The 21494-nt window shown below is 53.3% G+C and overlaps 2 protein-coding genes across 3 annotated transcripts in view; both read left to right on the top strand.

Annotated features, from left to right (window-relative positions):
* The window catches only part of PLXNB1 (plexin B1), a 53050-nt gene extending 47581 nt beyond the window's left edge, over positions 1 to 5469 (top strand). For both annotated transcript variants that reach the window (XM_026052502.1, XM_026052501.1), the window contains exons 30-37: positions 234 to 318; positions 809 to 975; positions 1727 to 1887; positions 2099 to 2246; positions 2923 to 2987; positions 3082 to 3157; positions 3470 to 3544; positions 4019 to 5469. In XM_026052502.1, the coding sequence (XP_025908287.1) occupies positions 234 to 318; positions 809 to 975; positions 1727 to 1887; positions 2099 to 2246; positions 2923 to 2987; positions 3082 to 3157; positions 3470 to 3544; positions 4019 to 4123 (882 nt within the window). In that variant the 3' untranslated portion in view covers positions 4124 to 5469. The remainder of the gene's footprint in view (positions 1 to 233; positions 319 to 808; positions 976 to 1726; positions 1888 to 2098; positions 2247 to 2922; positions 2988 to 3081; positions 3158 to 3469; positions 3545 to 4018) is intronic.
* Positions 5470 to 11992: 6523 nt separating this feature from the next.
* Positions 11993 to 19114, top strand: LOC112958666 (SRSF protein kinase 3-like). Its single transcript, XM_026052581.1, has 10 exons — positions 11993 to 12121; positions 12306 to 12414; positions 12933 to 13020; positions 14319 to 14406; positions 14644 to 14750; positions 16829 to 16991; positions 17507 to 17592; positions 18193 to 18300; positions 18757 to 18826; positions 18910 to 19114. The coding sequence occupies exons 1-10, from the start codon at positions 12067 to 12069 to the stop codon at positions 19014 to 19016; spliced, it is 981 nt and encodes a 326-aa protein (XP_025908366.1). The 5' UTR covers positions 11993 to 12066; the 3' UTR covers positions 19017 to 19114.
* Positions 19115 to 21494: the final 2380 nt, after the last annotated feature.

The following is a 21494-nucleotide window of genomic DNA, read 5'->3' as shown; positions in this document are numbered from 1 at the left end:
ATCTAGCTCTCCCAGCATCAGCAATGCCAGTGCTGGTGCCCCAAAGACCCTGTTTCTGCCACTACTTCTAATGACTGGAAGTTATCAGAATTTAATAATTCTAATTCATAGAGCATGTAACAGAGCATGTTCATAATGTGTTGTGTTCTATAAGCCCTTACAACTTGGACTGTGGTAAATGTTTTGAATGATGAGATTCATGTTTTGAATTATGATTTTTTGCTTGTGAGCAGGTGCCTGATGGAGCAACTGTAGCCCTGGTCCCACGCCTGACCAAGCACATCCATAGGGAAAATCAGGATTACATCCCAGGAGAAAGTGAGTCTGATGTCGCCTTCTCATAAAAAGATTTCCCAACACCTGCCAGTTAGTGAGGCAGAGCTCTTAAGCTCTTGCTATGGGCCTGGCTTAACACTGCTGGAGAAGATTGCTGGGCAGTTTGAACCCTTATGGTGTCGCAAGACGGTGGAGGCCTTGGGTGGGTGAGATGAGAGAAAAGATCATAAAAGCAGAAGATGAGGTTGGCATGAAAATGCACAGTCAGTGAAACTTTCTAGCACAGAGGTCTCTTCCACTGGTGTTTCTTCCATGCTGTGAAATCTTCCTTTGGGAGGGGATGGGAAGGAGTGTTATTTGGCTGAGCTCTAGCGCGAGGGGTTTGACACCTACGAACACAGAACATGGAATGGTTGAGGTTGGAAGGAGCCTGTAGAGCTCATCTAGTCCAACGCCTGCTCAGGCAGGGACACCCAGAGCACGGGGCACAGGGTGGCACCCATGCGAGTCTCCAACACTTGTTTTGTTTCAGAAACTCCAATGTTGGAGGATGCAGATGAAGGTGGAATAAAACTTTGGCACCTGGTGAAACCAACAGAAGAGCCGGAGCTCCCCAAGCACCGCCGTGGGAGCCTGCGGGACAGGGAGCGAGCCAAGGCCATCCCAGAGATCTATCTGACCCGTCTGCTCTCCATGAAGGTGAGCAGCAGAGCTCTGGCTGCGCTGGAGGTCTTGCCTCCCTCATAGGCCCCTGCCAGGCCACAGGGATGCGTATGGAGGAGCCCCTGGGCCTAGGTGGATGCACGTGCTGCTTGGTTCTCCATAGATCCCGGTACCACAGTACCCACGTCTTGCTCCTGCTAATGGAGTAGGTTTTGTAGGGCTTATAGGAGAGTGAGCAATGGCTTTTATCCCTGTGTCCCCACACCATTTGTCTCTGTGTGTCCCTCTGTAAAAGGCAGCTGGCCTGTGGTCAGCAGCAGAGTCTCCCAGGCGTCGGTGTCCACTGGGCTGCCACGTCTGTCCATCTCCTATCCCATCCAGGACCAAGAGGGTAGGCCTGACCTGTCAGCTGCCGCAGCAAGGTGGTGCTAATAGTACACACCATGTACAGATTCAGCTGCAGTCATAAATTGGGCATAATGCCCCCTTCCATTCCCTTTTTGTTTTATTTCAGTGTGATGGTTTAAGATAAATGACCCCAAAACTTGTGCTTTAGTGCTCTGTCCTTGAGGAAGCGCCTGCTTCAGCACGCAGCTTCCTCAGCAGTGTCCTGCTGGCGGCAGCAGGTTCCCTTGAGGAGCAGCACTGCTCCCTGCAGTGGATGTGAGGGAGCTCTGGCCTAGTGAGTGGAGGTTGTTGAGCAGAACGGGGTGACCTCTCACCTGCCCAAGACCTGGGCTCCCTGCTTTCCTCAGCCTGTACTGACTCCCTGCTCGGTTCTCCGCAGGGGACTCTGCAGAAGTTTGTGGATGACTTGTTCCAGGTGATCCTCAGCACAAACCGCCCCGTCCCTCTAGCTGTCAAGTACTTCTTTGACCTGCTGGATGAGCAGGCAATACATTATGGGATTGCAGACCCTGAGACCATCCATATCTGGAAGACAAACAGGTATGGGGCTCTGGTGGGAGTCATGCACAGTTGTGAGGTGACAGCCACCGCGATCAGCACTGAGGGGGAGCAGAATGGGAGATACAGCAGAGCACAGTATGAAAATAGGGTTTTGTTGAGAGGGCAAGGATAGGAAATGAAAAACAGCAGCATGTGTAGCACCATGGCCTTCATCTTTTCTGATATCTTGTCATGTTTGCCTTCTCCACAGCCTACCCCTGCGGTTCTGGATCAACATCATTAAGAACCCTCAGTTTGTCTTCGACGTGCAGACATCGGATAACGTCGATGCTGTGCTCCTGGTCATTGCACAGACCTTCATGGACTCCTGTACAATTGCTGACCATAAGCTGGGGAGGGTAAGCACGGAGATGGAAGCATGGTTAGCGCAGTCTGAGCAGTGCTGCCCAGGAAGACGGGAATGTCACCTTAATTGCAGTGGGAAATTCCCTGCTCCCACGTGTCCCCTTAGCATTGAAGTGATTCCTGGGGATTGCTGTGAAGAGGAGGAGGAGGAGGAGCTGGTTTGGTTTAGCCCGCTGCAGAAGTTGAGCGGAGTTTTAACTACAGCCTTGTAGCTGCCTGAGGAACAGAACTGGACTCGTACTGCTTCTAGTAGATGGTGCTAATGAGACAGATTGCGTCTTGAGAACTTTGGGTTGGCTCCTTTCTCCCCCTACTTTTTCCTTGCTGATAGTGGAGCAGCCCTGCACAGGTCACCAGGGATAGGGAGGGTCTCTGCTGTCACTGCAGGTTTCAAACCTCAGATAGACAAGACCACAGAAAACGTGATGTCCCTCAGCGCAGCTTCAGGGGGGAGGTTAGGCTAGAGATCCCAGAGGTCCCTTCCCATTCCAATCTTGTGATTATCAAACTGTGTTACTGTCTAGAGGGGTGTCTAGCCCCTGAAGTGCCCTTCCATGCATAAGACAAAATTCCCTGCCCCAATGAATGGTACAGATTAGTGGGCTAAGTTTAGCTGACTGTGTGGTGAAGAGGGTTTTTTTGTGACTAATTCTGCTTTGGATATTCAAGGACTCTCCAATCAATAAGCTGCTTTATGCCCGGGACATTCCTCGCTACAAGCAGATGGTGGAAAGGTGAGTATTGAATGTATGCAAGTCATGGCTTAAATGATCATAAGGAGATGAGGAGAAGCAGAGCAGTGACTGTTTACTGTTTACTCCCACGTAGGTATTATGCAGACATTCGTCAAACCATCTCTGCCAGCGATCAGGAGATGAATTCTGCCCTGGCTGAGCTGTCACGGGTAAATACGGATATTTATTTCAGAAATTGCCCTAGTCTCTTTCCTGCACGTATATTAGAAAGTCAGTGCAAAGATCAGATATTCTAGCTGATTCTGCTCAGCTAGTGTTTAAGAGAAAACCATCAAGGATTCAGCACAAAGAGTTATTGTGACTTTTCCTTCACTAGGAAGCCTAGTGAGTTCCCTTTCCTGGTGCTTTGTGCTGGGTTTAGTGACTGGCACAATCCCTTATGAGCTGTGAGGACACAGAATTTGGAGGAGCAGTTTTGTTAGAGATTTGAAGATCTTGGCTAACTGACTCTCTTTATTCAGAATTACTCAGGTGACCTCAATTCCCTGGTGGCTCTACATGAATTGTACAAATACATCAATAAGTACTATGACCAGGTGAGTCTCCAGTAGATACGAACATGCTCTGCTCTTTCCTGTCATGTGTTGATGAACCAGTAAGTTTATATTGGGAGCTCACTCAATAATAAAAAAATCATCATCATAATTAAAAGCAGCAAGACTATCCCCTTTTTTTTTTTGATTTTGGTATCTAAATATTCTACTTAAAACTGAAATGCAGTTAAGATTCATTTGTTAATGAAATAACAAATTCAAATAAGGTCAACCTTCAAATAAGGTTAACCTTCAAATAAGGTTAGCCTTTTCCAATATTGAGTTTATATTAGAACTAATCTGGACTACTTATGGTTAAAATGTACATTTGAGTCGAATTACTGCATGTCTGCTCTCGTCTTGAGCACAGGGGACCCGCTTTGGGCCCTTTACACTGCTCCTGTGCTGTGCATGGAGCTGAGTTTTTGGGTGTTACGTGCTGCAGAAGGGCTGCCCGTGAGCTCTGTCTCATTGCAGATCATTACTGCCTTGGAAGAAGACCCAACGGCGCAGAAGATGCAGCTTGGCTATAGACTGCAACAGATTGCAGCAGCTGTGGAGAATAAAGTCACAGATTTGTGACACGCACAGTCAGACTGACGCTCTCACCTGGCTCGACAGGGACAGTGCTCGTCCTAGCTATACACAAGGTGTCCTGCTGCCATTGGAACCAGGCTCTCCAGGGAACCAGCGGGTGACGTGAACAGGGACGGCCGAGGCAGTACAAAGTACAAGCGTCCTTGCATCTCAGAGAATATTTTTTTACAGTTTTCTCTTTTTAAAAGCAAAACAAAAAAGAACTTGTGACTTCCTCTGACCCGGAATGTCAGGGAGACCAGACAGCTCCTTCCTACAGATGTCTTATGAATGTGCCAAGTTTCCAAACCACGTTGTTGAAGAGCCAGGTGACGATGCCAAGCACCACGTCCATGGAGACCTCGACCTCGGCCGCCGGTGCTGAGGACTCCCCTGCTGCAGCCGCTGGCTTTAGCGCTGCAGCTGTGAGCAGCTGTGGTGCCCCAGCAGGCTGGCCAGCGGGGAGCCCGCAGCTCGGCTACTTCCCTGCAGCCTCTCTCCGGACCAGGAGGGACACAGGAACCCGTTCCCAGGCTGCTGGCTGGGCTTACCTCTCTGTAGACCCGTACAGACTGTATGGACTAGTGAGTACAACGACCGTACGCCACCTGAGAAATGTCCTTGTGGAAATGTTCCCTCTGCTTGTGGATGCTGGCTGTGGAAAGAGAGGGAGTGCTGGCAAAGGACGTTGCTCCCGCACGTTCTGGTCTCTGACAGCTTGTGTGCGAAGCCTGCTTGGATGGGACGCGTTCACAAGCATGGGTGCTTGCCCAGAGACCTGGATGCCGCACGCCTGCCCTCTCGCTCAGGACAGTTTTGGCGTGTGAGGCGGAGGCTGCCTGGCCCGCCTCGGTCTCCACTGACCCCGCTCTGGTTCCGTCTCCCTGGTTCCCTGTGGCCAGAAGCTGCCCTGCTCCTCAGAAAGCACAACAAATGCCTTGTGCCACTTCCCCTCCCTTTGGTGTCTAGCTGTTCTGCTGCTCTAAACTGGACTTGTAAATACCCTCGGAAAGATAATGTATTTAAATGCTAAAGGAGAATGTTTAACTTTGTGGCTTTGAGACAAAGCTTTTCCTGGAGAAGCATCTCTGTGCACTTCTACTGACAAACGTCTGTCAGCACTGGAGCAAAGTTTTCTCCACTGCTTTGTCTGCAGGGATAACTCTCAGATGTGTCCGTTGTCGTAACAGCCGCTCGCTTTCTCCACAGCTCGGTCCCAGGCTTAGCTCTGTCCTTAGGCTTGCTCTTAGGCTTGCTTTACCTTATCCACAAGTTCACTTCTCAAACTCTGCAGCCGTGGTGCATGGAAGGATGGGTTGGCGAGCTGTGAACTCAAGCTACGAAGCACAACTGTGTTGCTCCCCAAGGGTGTCCTGCAAAGGGGCGAGATTCAACGAGGAAGGAGCTGGGCATAAACTGAGTTTGTCGCTGACTGTTGCTGGGCAGCTTTTCTCTGTCCCCTCCTGGAGAGCACTAAGGCACTCGGGCTGGTCCCTGTGCCCGTTGGGAGTGACTTCCTGGTGGAAGGACGTCCTGCCCTCGCCAGCTGGGCTGCCTCGCTTGCCTGGCTCAGGCTGTGCCCGCCCCGTCCTTCGCTGCCCTTGCGGGTGCAGGCCAGGCAGGACCACGGCTCAGACAAGGCTCGTGTCCCTGCATCACACAGAGCATTCCCAGAGCTCCCCGCTCTGCCCTGGGCGCTGTTGTACCTTGGGAAGCTGCTCTCGGAGCAGTGCAACGCTCTGAGCTCGCGTTGCCTCTGCTTCCGTACCCGCTGTGCCACAGAGCCTGCTCTGTCCTCCGAGCCTCCCGCGGCAATGATCCCGAGTGCTCCCCAAAACCCTGTGTGTGCAGAGCACAGCCACTGTCCCCTGTCCTTGCACCTGGAGCAGCCGGGCTGGCCTTGTGCAGAGCCCTGTGGCTGCTGCTGCGGAAAGGGGAGGCCAGAGCCCCCCTGCCCCGGTGCGGGCACCAAGTCGGGGCCGCCCCTGCCGCAGCAGCCGCGCGCGAGAGGCGGCTCTGAACCGGAGCTCGCTCCCAGCCGCGGCCCATGGGCTGCCAGCGAGCCCGGAGAGGCGCAGGGAAGGGCTGCCAGAGGGGAGAAAGCGCGTTGAAGATAGGTCCATAAAGCCTGTGTCCTTAGGAAATTCCTTGCCTTGAGGCAGGCGAAGGTAAATGAAGGAGTGAAGGAACAGCTGGTGGCAGCACAGGACTGTGCCACCTCCGTGGTGCCAGGCAGGCCAGCTCGGCAGCAAGACTTGGCCTGTGACCTCTCCAAGTGGCCGAGTGCCTGTCCGGAGCCACCGGCCGCTGCCGGCTCCGGGCTCCGCAGACCCTCCTGCTTCCCTGCTCCTGCAGCGTCTTCCCCGTGCCCCCCAGCACGGTGCTGTGTGGGGCTTAATCCAGACCCACCTCACCTCAGCAAAGGCAGGAAGAGTCGGGGCCATTCCTAGGATTGTAGTAACCAGAATCGAGGTGTCTGCTCCGCTCCCCTTCGGCAGCTCGTAGGTCCTGCAGGGCACCCGTGGGTGTTGCCAGCTCCAGTCCCGTGTGACTGGGCTGAGAGCAGAAGCTCTCGCTGACTTGGGCCTTAGAGCAAATGGGCTCCACGTCACCTTCTCAGCAGCGCTCGTGGATGTTGGAAACAATTTCTGTTCCGAGTCTTACCTGTGAACGTCCACTTCTACTACAGCAATAATCAAAACTTAAATAAGTCACTTAAATTTAGCTCTATTATTTAACATCTCAAGCTTGTGCTCAGCTCTTCTGGCCAGTCTGTCCTTGGTGTTGTAGATACCAGCGTCCTCCTGCGTTGTGGACATGCACTTATGTCCCTTGATGGGATCAGCGTGGATGTTCAGTCATGGCACCATCCTTCTCCGTCCATGCCCCTCTTGTGTGGCAAAACCCATTCCTACAACAGGGGGAGGCTGCATTTAAATTTGCACAAAACAGTGTTTGTTACAAAATTCCCTCTCATAGGGAAGACTGATTTATTTATTTCTCATAATCCTTCCAGTTTTCTTCCAGTCTCTGCCTGGTGCCCGGACTGGTTTGTCACTGCAGAAGTGGCCGCTGTTTTCGATCAAGGAACACCCCTCTGTGGAGTTTTCCTTACGGGGAGCACGTTGCGGGGACAGTGGCTGGTGGGGCCTCCTGCAGCCTCCGTCCTCTTCCCGCAGGATGCGAGTGCTGCCATGGGATGTTGCTGTTTTAGTAAAAATATGTTCCTGGTGACAGGCACCTGCTTTTATACCATAGGCAAGGAAAGAATTTTGTGTGCACCCTGATGGGGGTGAAACACAGAGCTGAAGTTATCAGTATTAAGAGACGTATCTGTTAGTGTCCTTCAGTGTCTGTGTGCTGTTGGCGTGACCGAGGGTAGTTGGCACCCACGAGATGGGGATGCGAGATGCAAGAGCACTTGCTTCTACCTGCCTGGGGGCAAATACAGGCTGCAGCTGGAAGCTTTTTAGGTTTTTTGCTAAACTTAAAAGCTATTTCTTTTTCTTTTTTGAAAATGAGGGGGATTTGTGGATGCTGCGGCCTCGATGGAACGCTGTTTCTCTTTCAACGTTTGCCCCAGTTGCAGTGAAATGCTGCTTTTTTTTTTCTTTTGGGTGCCTTTCTCGTTGGGATGGTTCCTCTGGTTTCCAGAGCACCCGGTGTGTTTGCTCTGTCCTTCCTCCCCGCATTGCTCTGTCCCTGTGTCTGTATCCGCCGCCGCTCCTGTAACTTGGTGTCTCTCCCTCCGTCCTGGTCTGGCCTGACCTGTATTCCTGCCCTGCCACATCTTGAGTTCTGCTCCAAGCACCTGAGGTACTGTCTTTCTCAAATTGGAATTAATAATTAATATAAAAAGCTTGAAAAAAAATCCGAATTTTGTTACATAGTGTAATAACTGTTTGTAGATACTGTTCTGAGATGTAGGAATCTATTGGTGATATAAGAGGTTTTGTCTGTAAATAATCAGTTTAGAGTCCAAATGATTTTAATAAAGAGAATTCTTACACAATAATTCAATAAATTTTAATATACAACCTGGCCGTCGCCCTTGTCTTGCCCCGTGCTGCAGCTGTTGGGGATCTATTCGCGTCTCCCGCTCTCCAGTGTCAGCTCCTGGGGGCACCGGCGCACGGACGGCTGCCAGGAGCGCAGGGTTGTCCCTCTCGTGCTGGCTGCACCACGGCCGCTGCCTTTGCATTGAGGTAAATGTCCCCCTGCGGCGCTGGCTCCCGCGTGCAGGTTCGGGACTCTTCTCTTTCCGCCCTTCGCTCACGGCCCCAGCCGCTTTCCTGGGCGCTGGCTGAGCCTCCAGCCCCGAGGGACCTCTCGGAGGAGCAGGAGCCCCGGCAGCTTGTGGGGCTCCCGGGGCCCCGGCTGCGCGGGCAGGGCACGGGACTTGGGGCTGCTTGTGCTGTCGTTTATGTTCATTGCTGTTGTCCACCACAGTAATGAGCTGCTCTTCCTAATGCAGCTTGACAGCTTAATTCCTAAACTAAAGACCTCTGCTCGGCTCCCTCAGGGTTTCTTTTCTTCTTTCCCCCACCTCGACCTCCTGCCTGTTCCTACTTTGAGGCTTCGGAGCTGCAGCCCTGGATCCTGCCGTCGCCACCCTTGGCTTTCCCGGCAGAGGGGTCGGGGCCTGAGCCTCTCCAAACACCACCCAGGTGCCCCCAGCCTCCTGTAGCTGCCAGAACCTCCCTCTTTGCCTCCATCCTTTGCTAGGAGGGTGCTGGAGACGGTCTGCTTGTGGTGGCATCTGCCTGGGTGCCGGGGCCAGCTGCCTTCCCGTGTGCTCCCTGGTTCCACCGTGGCTGGGCAGGCAGGGTCCCCTGCACCCGCTGCTCCTCTTTAGCAGCAGATTAACCCTTCCCTGTCCCCACTGGGGACAGCGCTGGGGCTGCGGTCGGCAGCCCCGTGCGGCGTCGGGCCGCGTGCCGGCACCGCTGGGGAGGCCCGAGTGCCTCGGCAGGGCGAGCGTGGAGGTGCCCCGGCAGCCTGTCCCTGCTGCCAGGCGCTCCTGGGGATGGCTGGGCTGGGCAGGGGCAGGACAGGGTGCCCCGGCTGCGCTCCCGTGGGAGCCCGGCCACGGGCAGCCCCTGGTTCCTGCTTCCAGGGGCGGCGGAGCAGCAGCGAAGGATTTTTCTGCTTCCATCCTAGCAGAGCTCTGAGCTTCCCTCTATAAATAGTTGCTGTGGAGACTGCGGAGGTCGCAGCAGCCTCGCAGACCTGCAGCGAGGGGAGTGGAGGGGAGGCAGGGAGCTGCTCAGACAGGTGCAGAGAGAGCCTGGCACGAAAACAAATCCACTGCAGCTGTCCTGGGTCTCCCAGCCCTCCCGAAGCCAAGGTTTGTTCCAGGAAGCTGTGCTGTGATCCGATACCCCATCCCGTTCCCCACCGCGTCTATCCAGCGATGCAGGAGACTCTGGTCTGCTCAAGGACACCCCTACTAGGCAGCGCAGACCAAAAGGAGAGCGGGACGAGCTGGGCTTTGCTTCCTGGAGCTCCAGCATGAGCCGGATCGCGAGCGGCGCCGCGGGCGGCTGCACAGTGAGTCTGCAAAGGGCGGCCGGGGCTGGTTTCGAGGGGCACGTTGCAGCTTGCAGGGATGCTGCATTCAGCAAGCGCCTCCCAGGCCGGGGCTTGCAGGGCTCTGCTGGTGCATGTGGCTCTGGTGAGCTCTGCTGAAGGGAAGGTGCAGGCAGTGCGAGCGGGGCTGCTCGCGGGAGCCCCTCTGGGCACAACGGCTGGGGCAGATCAGGTCCTTCGGGCCACCCCACCGGAGCGCAGCGCTGCTCCCTACCTGGAGCTCTCGTGCACAAGGCAGCACCCGCGTGTTCCAAGGCTGGATGAGGCTTTCTGGCCCGCTCCACACCTGCAGCAAACTGGCAAGTTCTGCAGGATGTAGCTTTTAATCAAAAAAAAAAAAAAAGATATAAAGTGATGAAGTCTTTAAAAACATTATTAATTGTCCTTCGTTACAAAGCTTGGAAAAATGTGCTTTGCTCTTCTCTAGCAAGTTGCATAGCAACACTCCTTGCTTGTCCCTGTCTATCACGTAGCTATGGTGGGCTCTTCACCTCCATGGAGTCTCACACGCCCAAGGAAGGGCCTGGCTGGCTCTCAGCTGCAAGAGAGGATGCGGAACCCGAGTTCAAAAGCTCAATCAGCCTGAGTTAGAACGTGTTTTATGCTAAATGAGCCTGGCTTTGTGTCCTAAACACTGCACTGTGATGGTATTGCCTTCCTGCCAAAGATTCCTATTTTCCCAAAAAGTCTCTCTAGGGAAGATGTTGTTTAACTGCCATTCAGATAGTTTCTTAAATTTTTCCTTTGGTAGATTTCCTTTGGTAGAGGTGAACAATGTAAGAAAGTAATTCTCTAACATTGCTCCAATTCTGCTGTTCAGATCTCAGACCAACCCTCACAGCGGTCCCTAACAACCTGCCCAAACCTTGGAAGCTGTGAATGAACAGGTCCTGGTGTATTCTGGTGGTGTAGCGGCTCGGAGGGGTGTTGATACGTGGAGACCGTGCTCACAAACAAGGGAAATGCTGCTGATTTCACCCAAGTTTCATAGACAGGGCAACTGCCAAAGAGACTGGTCACAGGGAGAGGCAGCACCCCGGAAGTTTATGCCTAAATGATGCAAGTTCTGAACACTTGTAAGTGCCAGGACTAGAGGACGAGAAGAATACAAGGAGATGGAGCCACCTGGAGCTCCTTTCACCCTGCATGAGCTGGGGTAAACGGAGCAAGAGCAGCTCCAGCACTCCTGCTATCCCCGGCAGGAACAGAGCCTCAAACACAACCTGGCCCTGAGCAACTCGGCTGGTTCCCAAAGCCAGACTACATCTCTGGTCGCTGCAGTGAGAAAGGAGCAGCAGGATGTGCAAAGGAAACCTGCTCTTAGGAGGCAGCGGCGTCAGAAGAGGCCGCGTGCCCAGGCAGGCGCCGCGGCCCCAAACGCCTCCCCACGGCGGGGAACGCGCCCCGGCGCTTTAGCGCCCAATTCTGCACCACGTCAGGGTCAATATTTCCACCCGTGCGAATGGGCTACTCAGTTGTCGCGTGTCGCGAGCCCCAGCAAGGCACGTTAATGTGAAGGGCAGGCCATAGAGCGAGTGACGTTTCCACGTGAGGAGGTGCCGGGCTGGAGCCCCAAGCTGCAGGCGCCTCCATCAGTATCTCCATCGGCCACACGGGTGTCGCTCCAGGTGACCTCCTGCTTTGGCTGCTTCTGCCCGGGTGCTGGCGGGGCGGTGGCAGTTGCATCCGTCTGTCTAAACTGGCTCTGTTTGTCCCTTTTGGGTGCTATAGTAACAGGGGACAACGGCCCCCAGGCACAGCCTCTTTCCTGGGGGGTCAGGGGCTGGTTGCTGATAAACACCTGCCTTGGCCGCGGGGCGAGGCTGCAGACATGTGCAGCGCTGCGGGGCCAAAAACAGAGGAATTTGCCCTGTTTAGTGCTGGTGGGGAGGCTGCTGCCGGCGGCGAGTGCGGGGTCTGCTCGCCGCGCCACGTCCCGCAGCGCTGCAGCCGCCACAGGGGATCCCGCAGGCCCCGCTAAGCCCCCGAAAATCCACACGAGGCTCTAGGAAACCCGAGAGTCCTGCTGGGCTGCGGCCCGGCTGCTCGCGGCCAGGAGCCCTGCTCAAGCCCAGCCTGCCAGCTTTCCTTTTCTGCGCTCTTAAAATAGCCCCTAACCTCTCCAAAGTGCCAAAAGTGTTCGCGGCAGCTTGCTCCAGGTTTTGGGGAAGCAGGTGGAAAGGACAGGGCTGAGGGGAGGAGCGATGCATGCCAACGTGCATGCCATGCACTAGGAACCAACGGCTGCTCTGCAGCTACCTACCTCTGTTCAAAGGAGTGAAGTGCTGAGGACTGCAGCACCTGCACGGCAAGCCCTGGTTCCACTCTGCCACCCTTCCTTTGGAGCAGGATCTGCTGCAATGATGGAAGAACAGGAGCGGGTGCAGGAGGAGGTACCTGCAGCCAAGCGCACAGGTCAGTCCAACATGCAACTCCAGAGCCGGGATTGTGCCAGGCTCTTCCCAGGCCAGAGGAGGCTCCTGGTGACCTGTCCTGGGGGATAACCAGACACTGGGAGGATAACTCACCAGTTGCTCCTTCAGTCGAACGGCATTTAAGGCCATGCCAGTACCGTGTCCTCCTGGCACTGTCCCCACAGGAAGGCACCACGCAGCACAAGAAGGAGAGGTGTTCAACATGAGATACCAGGCTCTGCGCAAGCTGGGCTGCGGGGCCTTTGCCACCGTTTGGCTGTGCCAAGACTTGAGGTGAGGGGCTGCGCACGTTTGGGGGGCTGCGGGAAGGGGGTGCTGTTCTCCTCGAGGGCAGGGCCAGTCCCTTTCGTGCACAAGCAGCCGAGCGGGGTCAGCGTCGGCTCCGATGCTTCGGTGTGTGGGGCTCCCAAGGAGGACTGCAGTGACCGGAGCGGGGGCAAGCCGGGCAGCAGGATCAGTGGGTGGCAGACAGCACAGTTGCTCCCCAGAAACTGGAGAACATAAACTAGGTGGGATCAGCTCCTGCTCCACCTCTTGCTTAGCAGAGGCCAGACCCTGCAGGATCCATGTTCTGCCTTTTACTCTGTGGTCTTTCCTTGCTCCCTGGCGCAGCTCTGCTGCGAGATGCCAGCAGCAGTGCCTGCAGAGACGCACGTGGTCCTTCGTGCCGCGGGTAAAAGCGAGGCTGCTCCCAGCAGGGTCGAGCCAGGGCAGGCTGCCTGGGCGAAGGAGCGGTGCTGCGCGGCGCTGCACTGGCGTGCGCTGGCATGCAGCTCTGATTCACCTCACAGGAGGAAGAAACACGTAGCTGTGAAGGTCCCCAGGAGCGGGCAGAGCTTCGCTGAGGCTGCCCAGGACGAGGTCGCTCTCCTCCGATGTGTACGTATGTTCTTTCTCTGGCTCCATGCTCCATGGGAATGGCCCCTGCGTTCAGTCTGAGCAGCAGCTTCACCATCCTCCTTCCAGCTGTCAGGCTGAGGTGGAGAACAGCAAGAACAACAAAAAAAACATGTTAGCTACTTGATATAAATTGCCTTTATTCAGCACTGGCCTCTGAAATGGCCAGCTTCTCCTTCCTGTTGTGCTGGCGAGGTTGCTTGTGCCCTGCTTGGCCCGTAGGCCCATTCCTTTGAGCTGAGAAAGGAATCCAGTAAGCAGGAGGAAAATGCAGTGAGCAGGAGGAACCTGCAGCAATGCAGGCTGGTTAATCAACAGGGAAAAACCAGGAGGACGAGTCCAAAGAGACCAGGAGGACAAGTCCAAAGAGGTGGGAATGTTTCCACTCTCTCTGTGTCGTTCCCAGCTCCTATTCCCAGGAATAGGTTATTCCCATCACAACAGATAGTGAAGTAAATGGAGACAACTGAAAAAGAAAAATAAATGAAAGTAGGATGTAGCAAAATATAATAAACATCTGAACTCAGAAAGGATTCTTTTGCCTTTGCCAGGGCTCTGGCATGTATCTGAGTTTCAGCTACTTGCCTTTGAAGGTAGCTTGACCTGCTAGTTCTAGAAAGCTCCTGGTTACAATTCTTGAAGTTTGCCTAAATAAGAAGTTACATCAGCTGTATATGAAAAAAAGTAATTAATTTTTGCATTACAAATCACTGAGAGGCCTTTTTCTAACAGCTATGGGAAAGGCGTAGTTTGCACCTGCAAATCTGCAGGCCATGTCCAAAGGGATATGGGGCAGACTTAGTGATGCAAGAGGATGTACAAAGTGGCACTAATTTAACCCAATCAAGGGGTGCTTTTCTGCGCATCAGCATAATGATGGGTAGAGACCAAAACTTACCCTTAATTCATTATGATTCTCTCTGAAATTTAATCATTTTTTTCTCGGAAAGACACTCCTACTCAACAGAACAGAGCTGCTTCCCAGGGCCATTCCCATCCCTCGAAGGTGGTGGGTTGCTGAAGATGCAGCCTCCCACCAGCTGCTCACCTTGGTCACCCCAGCGAAACCTCCTGCTGCTGCCACACCAGGCAGCTGCATGACAGCCCAGCCCAAACCCATGTTGGGTTGGCACCAAAGTACTCACTGCGGTACCAACATCAGGGTCCTGTGGGAGCAAACTCACAGTATAGCCCACGGCACAGATGTGAAGCGCTGCTGCAAGATGCCCTTGTGCGTATAGACATCTTTAACGGCAGTTTTCTTGGAATCCTCCCTCCAGGTGAGCAGTATGAGGAAGAAGGACCGGGCGGGAGAAAACATCATCTGTTTATTAGATGACTTCAGAATGATGGGAGAGAACGGCTTCCATATCCTTCTGCTAAGGGCGCTGCAGCTCGGGGTGGGCACAGCCTTGGCGAGGTCACACGATGGGGTAAAGCCAAAAGTTGTCTCATGAGGAAGAGCGGAGCAGCAGCTGGACCTGGGCACGTGCAAGTGGCTGGTGGGGGCAGGAGGAATAAGGAGGTATTTGGCCACGCTGGTGAAGGGCAAAATGGTGCAGGTAGCATCTTCTCCCTGTTAGTGAATCCATGACTCTTTCCCACATATGTGCTTGGTGTTTGAAGCACTGGGTCCTTCTCTGAGAAGTCTGATGGGCAACTATGCAGCCCAGGGCCTTCCTTTGCCCTTTGTGAAAAAGTCTTTACAGCAGGTGAGAACTTAGCTCTCAAGCAGGAGGTGGTCCTGAGGAACTGGCTGGCAGGGGGTGACACTGCTGTGTTCAGCTTGGGGTCATCAGCCATGAGCTCCTGTGGGATTCCTATTGCAGAGACAGGAACGGCGCCGAGTCAGCTCCCAGGGCATGCGCTTTGTAAGGAAGATTCCTTGGGGTATATGGAGAGAAAATGTTTAAGAAAAGAAATAAAATGCAGAGTGGGAACTCATCGTGTTCCCGTTAACACAGGCGCACTGTTCATCGCTGGCTATGCCTGTAGCCTCATGAGGTCTGGAAAGGAGTCAGGACCACCAGCGTGAAGAGCCGGTAGCTGCAGACCTGCCCCGGGCATTCGGAGACAACCGTTTTGGTCAGATCTCAGTAATCACTGCATTTCTCCTGGGATCAGTTCTGCCACTCGCTGCAGAGGCAGGGGACAAACAGCCTTCCATAGTTCTGCTTCTTGTTGGCAAACCATAGGCACCTCTGCCCTTCCTGCAGTGACACTGGGCTGCTGGAATTCGTCTCGGCATCCAGTTGTGAGCAGCACTGACATAGGCAGGGCTCAGCAGGACCCTATAGCTCCCCTATAGCTCCACACAGCATTAGTGGAGGCTGCTAGAGGTCTGTCTCATGGATAATTTCATTGCAGAGGCTTTGTAAGTAGCTGGTTCAGTTGGACGGTCTTCCACCCATGTCTGTTCAGAGCCAGCCCTCCCTTCATCCCTGAAAGGATGTGGCACACTGATCAAACAGATCACAGAAACTGAATTTCTCCTACATTGTCCATGAACAGCTAAGCAATGGGAAACCTCAGTAAGGCCTCAGAGTATTTAAAATTATATTTTGCCTCCAATGCTGAGATTAGAAATCCACTGCCTTGTCAAGACCAAGATTTGCTCCTTCAATGCCTCTGCTCTTTTACAGACACTAAGAATGAACCCACTTATGTGCTTAAACTGTAAAAAATCTCAAAACCTTTTGCTTTTTCCCTTCAGATCAGCACTGGGGCAGTATTTACTTCTGATTCATTCCATTTTAGCTATTAAAATCTTTCCTTGTGTCTCAGAGTTACCATTTAAGGTTGGTATTTCCCTGGGGCTGGTATTCATCCCAGAATAGATTTTGATAATGCACAGAAAATCTGCCAGCACTCCACGACTGACCAGAGCGTAAAACCCATCTTCTCCCCGTGGTCTTTTTGCTATTATTGATTTCCAAGAGTGAATGTTTCTCTCTCATCTGCACTGTTTATCTCTCCCCCGTGACAAGCCCAGCTCTCCCTGCTCCATCGTAAGCTTTCCTTTCCCTACATGGACCCTGAATTCTTCCCTACACATAATCCCTCATGGTCTCTCGCTCCTCCTGTCTGGGTTGTGCTTCATCTCCTTTTCTTTACTTGCACGATGGGATCACTCAGGAGGCAGGGCCACCCACCCTGTCATGTCAAACGCTTTCTAAGCCCCGACTTCCCGCCCAGCAATAATGCAGTACTAACAAGGATGGCAGTGCAGGGATGCGAGAGGCAACCAGCAAGTGGATTTTCAGGAGATAAGTCAGAGTTGTGACCATAATACCTCCCTCTAGTCCTGGCTTCTGTAAGGCTGCTGCCTTCTGCATATACTTCTTAATTCTGCAGGCTTGTCCATCCATGTTGACGTCTGTGGATTTTCTCACCTGCTTCTGGCTGAGTGGCATTTCTGCATCCTCCAAACACAGCCCTTCACTGCTGGGATCTACAGGCTCCATATCATTTACCACGCTGAATCCATAGGTCTAGGTGGCAGCTATTCCTTGAGCCTGGATGTGAAGCCCCCTGCGTGTGCTCCCACAGGCCCACCCTGACCCACGACACCACTGTTTTGGGTGCAACTCCACATTAATACAGAGGACCCATTATATAAAAATAACTTATTATAAGAAGTTCTCATCACCAGTGTCGTCTTCCCTCCGTACCAGGACCTCCACAGATCACATCCATTGTGTGATCTAACACTCTAAAGCACTAAAGGTTACTTGGGATGGGAGAAAGGGGAGATCTCTATGTTGTTAACATGAATTATTGTGTGTCTCAGGTGCTGGCAGGCCTGCACTTCCTGCACAAACGCTGTCGGATTATTCATACAGACATCAAACCAGAGAACATTCTGCTGTGTGTAGGGGACAAGACCCTCCAAAAGCTTCTACCTGATGTTGTCGACTCCAGCCAGAGAACAGAGATGGGGCTAAAGGGACCAGGTAAGCAGTACAGATTTTCTGAAAGGACTTAAAAGCTTATTACCAGGAAAGAAATTCAGAGGCAGTTAGGAAGACGTGATTTATGAAATGAAAAAGCTTGCCACTCCTGCAGTGGCCAGTACAAAATAGTACAGGCGGTTCATGGTGATAACTCTCTTCTATCTCTGCTCAACACAAATGTCACACCTAAGTTACCCTGAGTTTCTCAAGGTGCCTGCATAGATGTGGGTTTACATGTAGGTCTGTCCAGAGAACAACTACAAATCAGGTATTTGTTAATAACCTTAACATAATGCCAGTAATGTCACCATAACCTGAGAGCAGATCCTCACAGCTTTAGGTGCAGGACAGTTTCTGGTGTTTTCAGACACCAAAAAGTTATGTATGCAATGGTTTAATCACGAAGCTGTATCATCTTTAAGGCTGAGAAGGTTTAAAGGGAGGCATGTATGTGGTAAGTGAAGTACCTGATGGTTTGGAGAAACACTTGATTTCTCTCTGTCCTTTCCACCTAGGAGATGATCTTGGCTATCAACTGGAAGCCTGTGATTTAATGAACGTAGAAGTGAAGATTGCAGACCTGGGCAGCGCGTGCTGGACGGTGAGTCTGCTCAGTCTCATTTCCAAGATGAGGCGAGACGCTACCTGCTCCTTTCCATCAGCCCTTGGCTGTCTGCCACCCATTCACAGCTGAATAGCTATTTCAGAGAGCACTAAAGAGATGCTGACTTCAGCATGTGTTATATTCAGCAGTCCCAGTTCAGAGATGGGATCTACACTCTTGGAGATACTGTCCACTTGAGACCTTTATTCAGCTTGCAGTTAGCCACAAGATCACAGAACGGCTGAGGATGGAAGGGATCTTTGGAAATTGCCCCATCCAGCCCCTTTGCTCGTGCAGTGTCACCTACAGCATGTTGCCCAGGGCCATGTCAAGATGGCTTTGGAATATCTCCATGGATGGAAACTGTCCCTACCTACAACTAGAAATCTAAAACCATGTTCTCTGTGGAATTTTCAGGGGATAAATTCACCCTGCTGCCAATGGAGCTGAGTATGCATGTGCTGTTCCCCGCACACAGTTTAATATGTACATTCAATTCTGTGTCACTGGCCCTTGTCACTGTGCCAAAAGCTTGTGCCAGCAAATCCTGCTCTTACTTCATGGATATCAACCAAATGTAGTTTGTTTCTGTTCCAGTACAAGCCTCTTTCAAAGGAGATCCAGACCCAACCGTACCGTGCCCTGGAGGTGCTTCTTGGGTTAGACTATGGTACTCCTGCAGATATCTGGAGCACAGGCTGCCTGGTAGGATGGGACACCATGCACTGCATGCAGGGAACATGCATGAGTGACATTTCCAGGCCAGGGGATGCACGTCCTCAGCTAGCCAGCTATCTGCAGAGCAAGGTTTCTTTGCCGTTACTGAGTCACCGGAGGACGAACAGGCTTTCTGCATTCATTAATTTCAGACATGTAGGCTCCTGATAAAATTCACTTCAATTAGCTTACGCTGTAAGGCAATTCCTGCTCGTATAGGGAAGCTGATAGACGTGAGCAAATCAGGCCCATGCTGGTTTTCATCCTACAGGAGCAAGAAGTGTTATTTCACAATGATAGGGTATGGACAGCAGGAGTGTGCGTGGTTTTCCATGTCTTCGTTTTGTATAATAGGAAGGGAAATTGCCACTGGTACTATCAGAGTTAATGGTGAAGAAAAACTCCACGTCAGCCAGTGCATTAACAATGCTGCTCCACTTCTAGGCATTCGAAATGGCAACTGGAGAGTGTCTATTTGATCCTCGACCTGGGAAATATTTCTCCAGAGATGATGGTAAGACTCCATTAGTTTTATTGATTTCATGACAAAAGAGCCATAATCTTTGCATCGAGATGTGTTTTCTCTCCTCCATCCAGATCATGTTGCTCGTATTATTGAGCTCCTGGGCAAAATTCCTCCCCAAATAGCTCTCTCCTGGAAGAAGTCAACAAAATTTTTCAGCAGACCAGGTAAACGGGAGTAGGGAAGTTGGCTCTAAAAATACTGTGGACCTCTGACACACTCCTACTCAGCTCCCATTAGAGAACAACCCAAATGATTTCAAACAACACAGGCCAGAGGCAGGGACAAAAGAGGAGGGGAGACTTTGTGAGGTGCAGTAGCATTTCCTGCCCTGACGGCTGGTTTGCTGCTCTCCCTTTGCAATCCTGCAGCTTTCCTGTGAGGAATGCAAATGCCAAAGCCTGAAAAACCCTCCTGGCAAATACTGAAGAGGGAAAAGATTCCCATCTTTTCTCCTCTGGATCTAGACTGAATGGAAATACGGGGCAGGAAATAGCTACATGGCAATAAAGTCAAAAATAACGTGTTAACTGGCAGAATTTCACCTGAGCACGGACAACACAATCGTACCCTCCCACCTTCTTTCATGCACCCTAAATGCAGCTCCTATAGTTAGTCTTCTGACCCTAACCACAGTCTCCTGTGTTTGAATCTCCTGGGTCCTCTCCCTCTGTCACACTAAGCTTGAGCTCCTTGTCTTTGACTTCAAGGCACCGCATGAGCCTGTCCTGCCATTTAGTGCGTCACAGTCTGGTTTCCACGCTTAGCAGAGTAGAAGCGTAGCACTAGACTGAGCCTAGAGCACTACAGCCTCAGTACAGCCTCAGTACAGCCACAGTACAGCCACTCTTCCCTCTCCGTTGGGTCTTAGCACCACGCTGCAGTTCAGCAAACAGCTCCCCGCTCATTCAGGCTCCTTGTTCGTGCTTATTCCTTCTAAGGCGTTCAGAAGAAACGAGTCAGAAACAGCCCTTGTTTTATATTCGTTCCCTGTGTGACTCACTAACCCGATTCACTACGTTTACAGCCTGCTCTGCTTGGGGACAAGGGTGGCTTGTTGGTTGCTAGTGGCACTCCGCAAGCCCCCACAGAGCCACGCGGCACAACACGAATTAAACCTTAGTGCTATATGCCCCTAAAATCACCCAATGTGCTCTGCAGAGAGCCGGAGGCAACTAGTGGGAATGTCTGAGTACTCTGGGAAGGCTTTATTCACTTTTACTGTGTGAGGATGTTTTATGAAGAATTTGGGATGGGCAGGTTGGCGTGGCAAGGTGGGCTGTGAGGAAGCTGCACATGGAGGCGCAGGTGAAGCTCAAGGCGCGCAGGATGAGGACGGGCCCTGGTGTCCCGCGACTGTCACTAAGGCCCGCGCCTGTGTCCTCCCGGCCAGGGGCTCTGCTGCGCATCTCCCGGCTGCTGCCGCGCAGCCTGGCCGCCGTCCTGGCCGAGCGGCACCGCTGGGCGCCCGCGGCCGCGGCGCCCTTCGTCAGCTTCCTGCTGCCCACGCTGGAGTACGCGCCCGAGCGCCGCGCCTCGGCGGTGCAGTGCCTGCAGCACGCGTGGCTCGCGTGCCGCTGAGCGGGCGGGCACCCTGCGGGCCCCTCCGCGCCGCCCGGGGCTCCCGGCCGCCCCGCGGGGGAGCGGGCGCCGCGCACAAGATGGCGCCGCGCGGCTCCTCCTGGCGGCGGGGCGCGAGCGGGACCCGCCCGCCTCCCGCTGCCGCCTCCCGGCCCAGGCGGGCTCACGGCGGCCGGTGCGGAGCTCTGCGGTGCCCGAAGCCGCTGTCCGCTCGGGCTGCGCAGCCGGCGGCGCGCCGGGAAGGTGTGGAGCACCGGGGCCGGGCGAGCCGCAGGCCCCAGCGGCTCCTCTGCAGCTGCAGTTCCCGTTACGTGAAGTATCTACTTGGAATAATTTGGGAGTGGGACTGATTGCTGCAGCTTCTACCCTTGTGCAATACTGATCACTGTTAGAGCCTGCCGGTTTTTAACCTCCCTGTACATAGACGCCGACTTTGCTTCTGTCAAACTACGTTTTGCAGTAAACTTGCGGTTCGTGAGTAGCATTAATTGAAACTAGCTACTAGTGTCCCCTAATCCCCAGGGTCCGTATGGAGTTTAAGTGAGGGTCAGGGAGGCACTTTGCTTTCCAACTTGTGGCTGGACTTTGTGGCAAGATTCCCAAAGTTCCCATTTTCCTTACAGTCTGCAAAACGTCAACTCGCGGTCTGCACCGTTAACCTGGTTGTGGCCACTGCATAGAGAGGATGCAGTGCCCGAATGGCGGCTGTGGAGAGACATCCTTGCAAATCAGTCATGGATGGAAACAGCCACAACAGGCCGGTTTTACACCCCGAAGGGCCAGAGCTGCTCCCACAGGGTCCTTTCCCAGCAGCTTGGTGCTGCCTGGCCTTCCAGGAGCGACCTGCAGGCTCATGCAGGGCTGCAGCCATCTGGGAAGGGCCGGCGGCCTTTGCCCGGCCCTCAGGGTCTGGCAGCCCCACAAGCTGCAGGGTCCCGCCACACTGCGCAGCTGCCTTTCCCCTTTTATCTTTATTTTCTCGGCGTTCATGAAAGGCCCCGAGGGAACGGCGCAGCGCTGCTGCCAGCGGGGAGGAGGCAGCGCGCCGGGCGGCCCCGCGGAGGGGCGGCGCGGGCCG

The sequence above is a fragment of the Nothoprocta perdicaria genome, unplaced genomic scaffold (genome assembly GCF_003342845.1).
Source record: "Nothoprocta perdicaria isolate Ctin4 unplaced genomic scaffold, notPer1 scaffold_9, whole genome shotgun sequence".
Classification (NCBI taxonomy): domain Eukaryota; kingdom Metazoa; phylum Chordata; class Aves; order Tinamiformes; family Tinamidae; genus Nothoprocta; species Nothoprocta perdicaria.
Note: the sequence above shows the minus strand (reverse complement) of the source record. Positions and strands in the feature narration are given on the sequence as shown.

What these genes read in the sequence shown, in the direction of transcription:
- LOC112958666 (XM_026052581.1), top strand. Translation starts at nt 12,067, where the DNA reads ATGATGGAAGAACAGGAGCGGGTGCAGGAGGAGGTACCTGCAGCCAAG. An exon ending in TGAAAAAGTCTTTACAGCAG is followed by an intron (nt 14,751 to 16,828) that starts GTGAGAACTTAG and finishes TGTGTGTCTCAG; the next exon opens with GTGCTGGCAGGCCTGCACTT. An exon ending in GATGGGGCTAAAGGGACCAG is followed by an intron (nt 16,992 to 17,506) that starts GTAAGCAGTACA and finishes CTTTCCACCTAG; the next exon opens with GAGATGATCTTGGCTATCAA.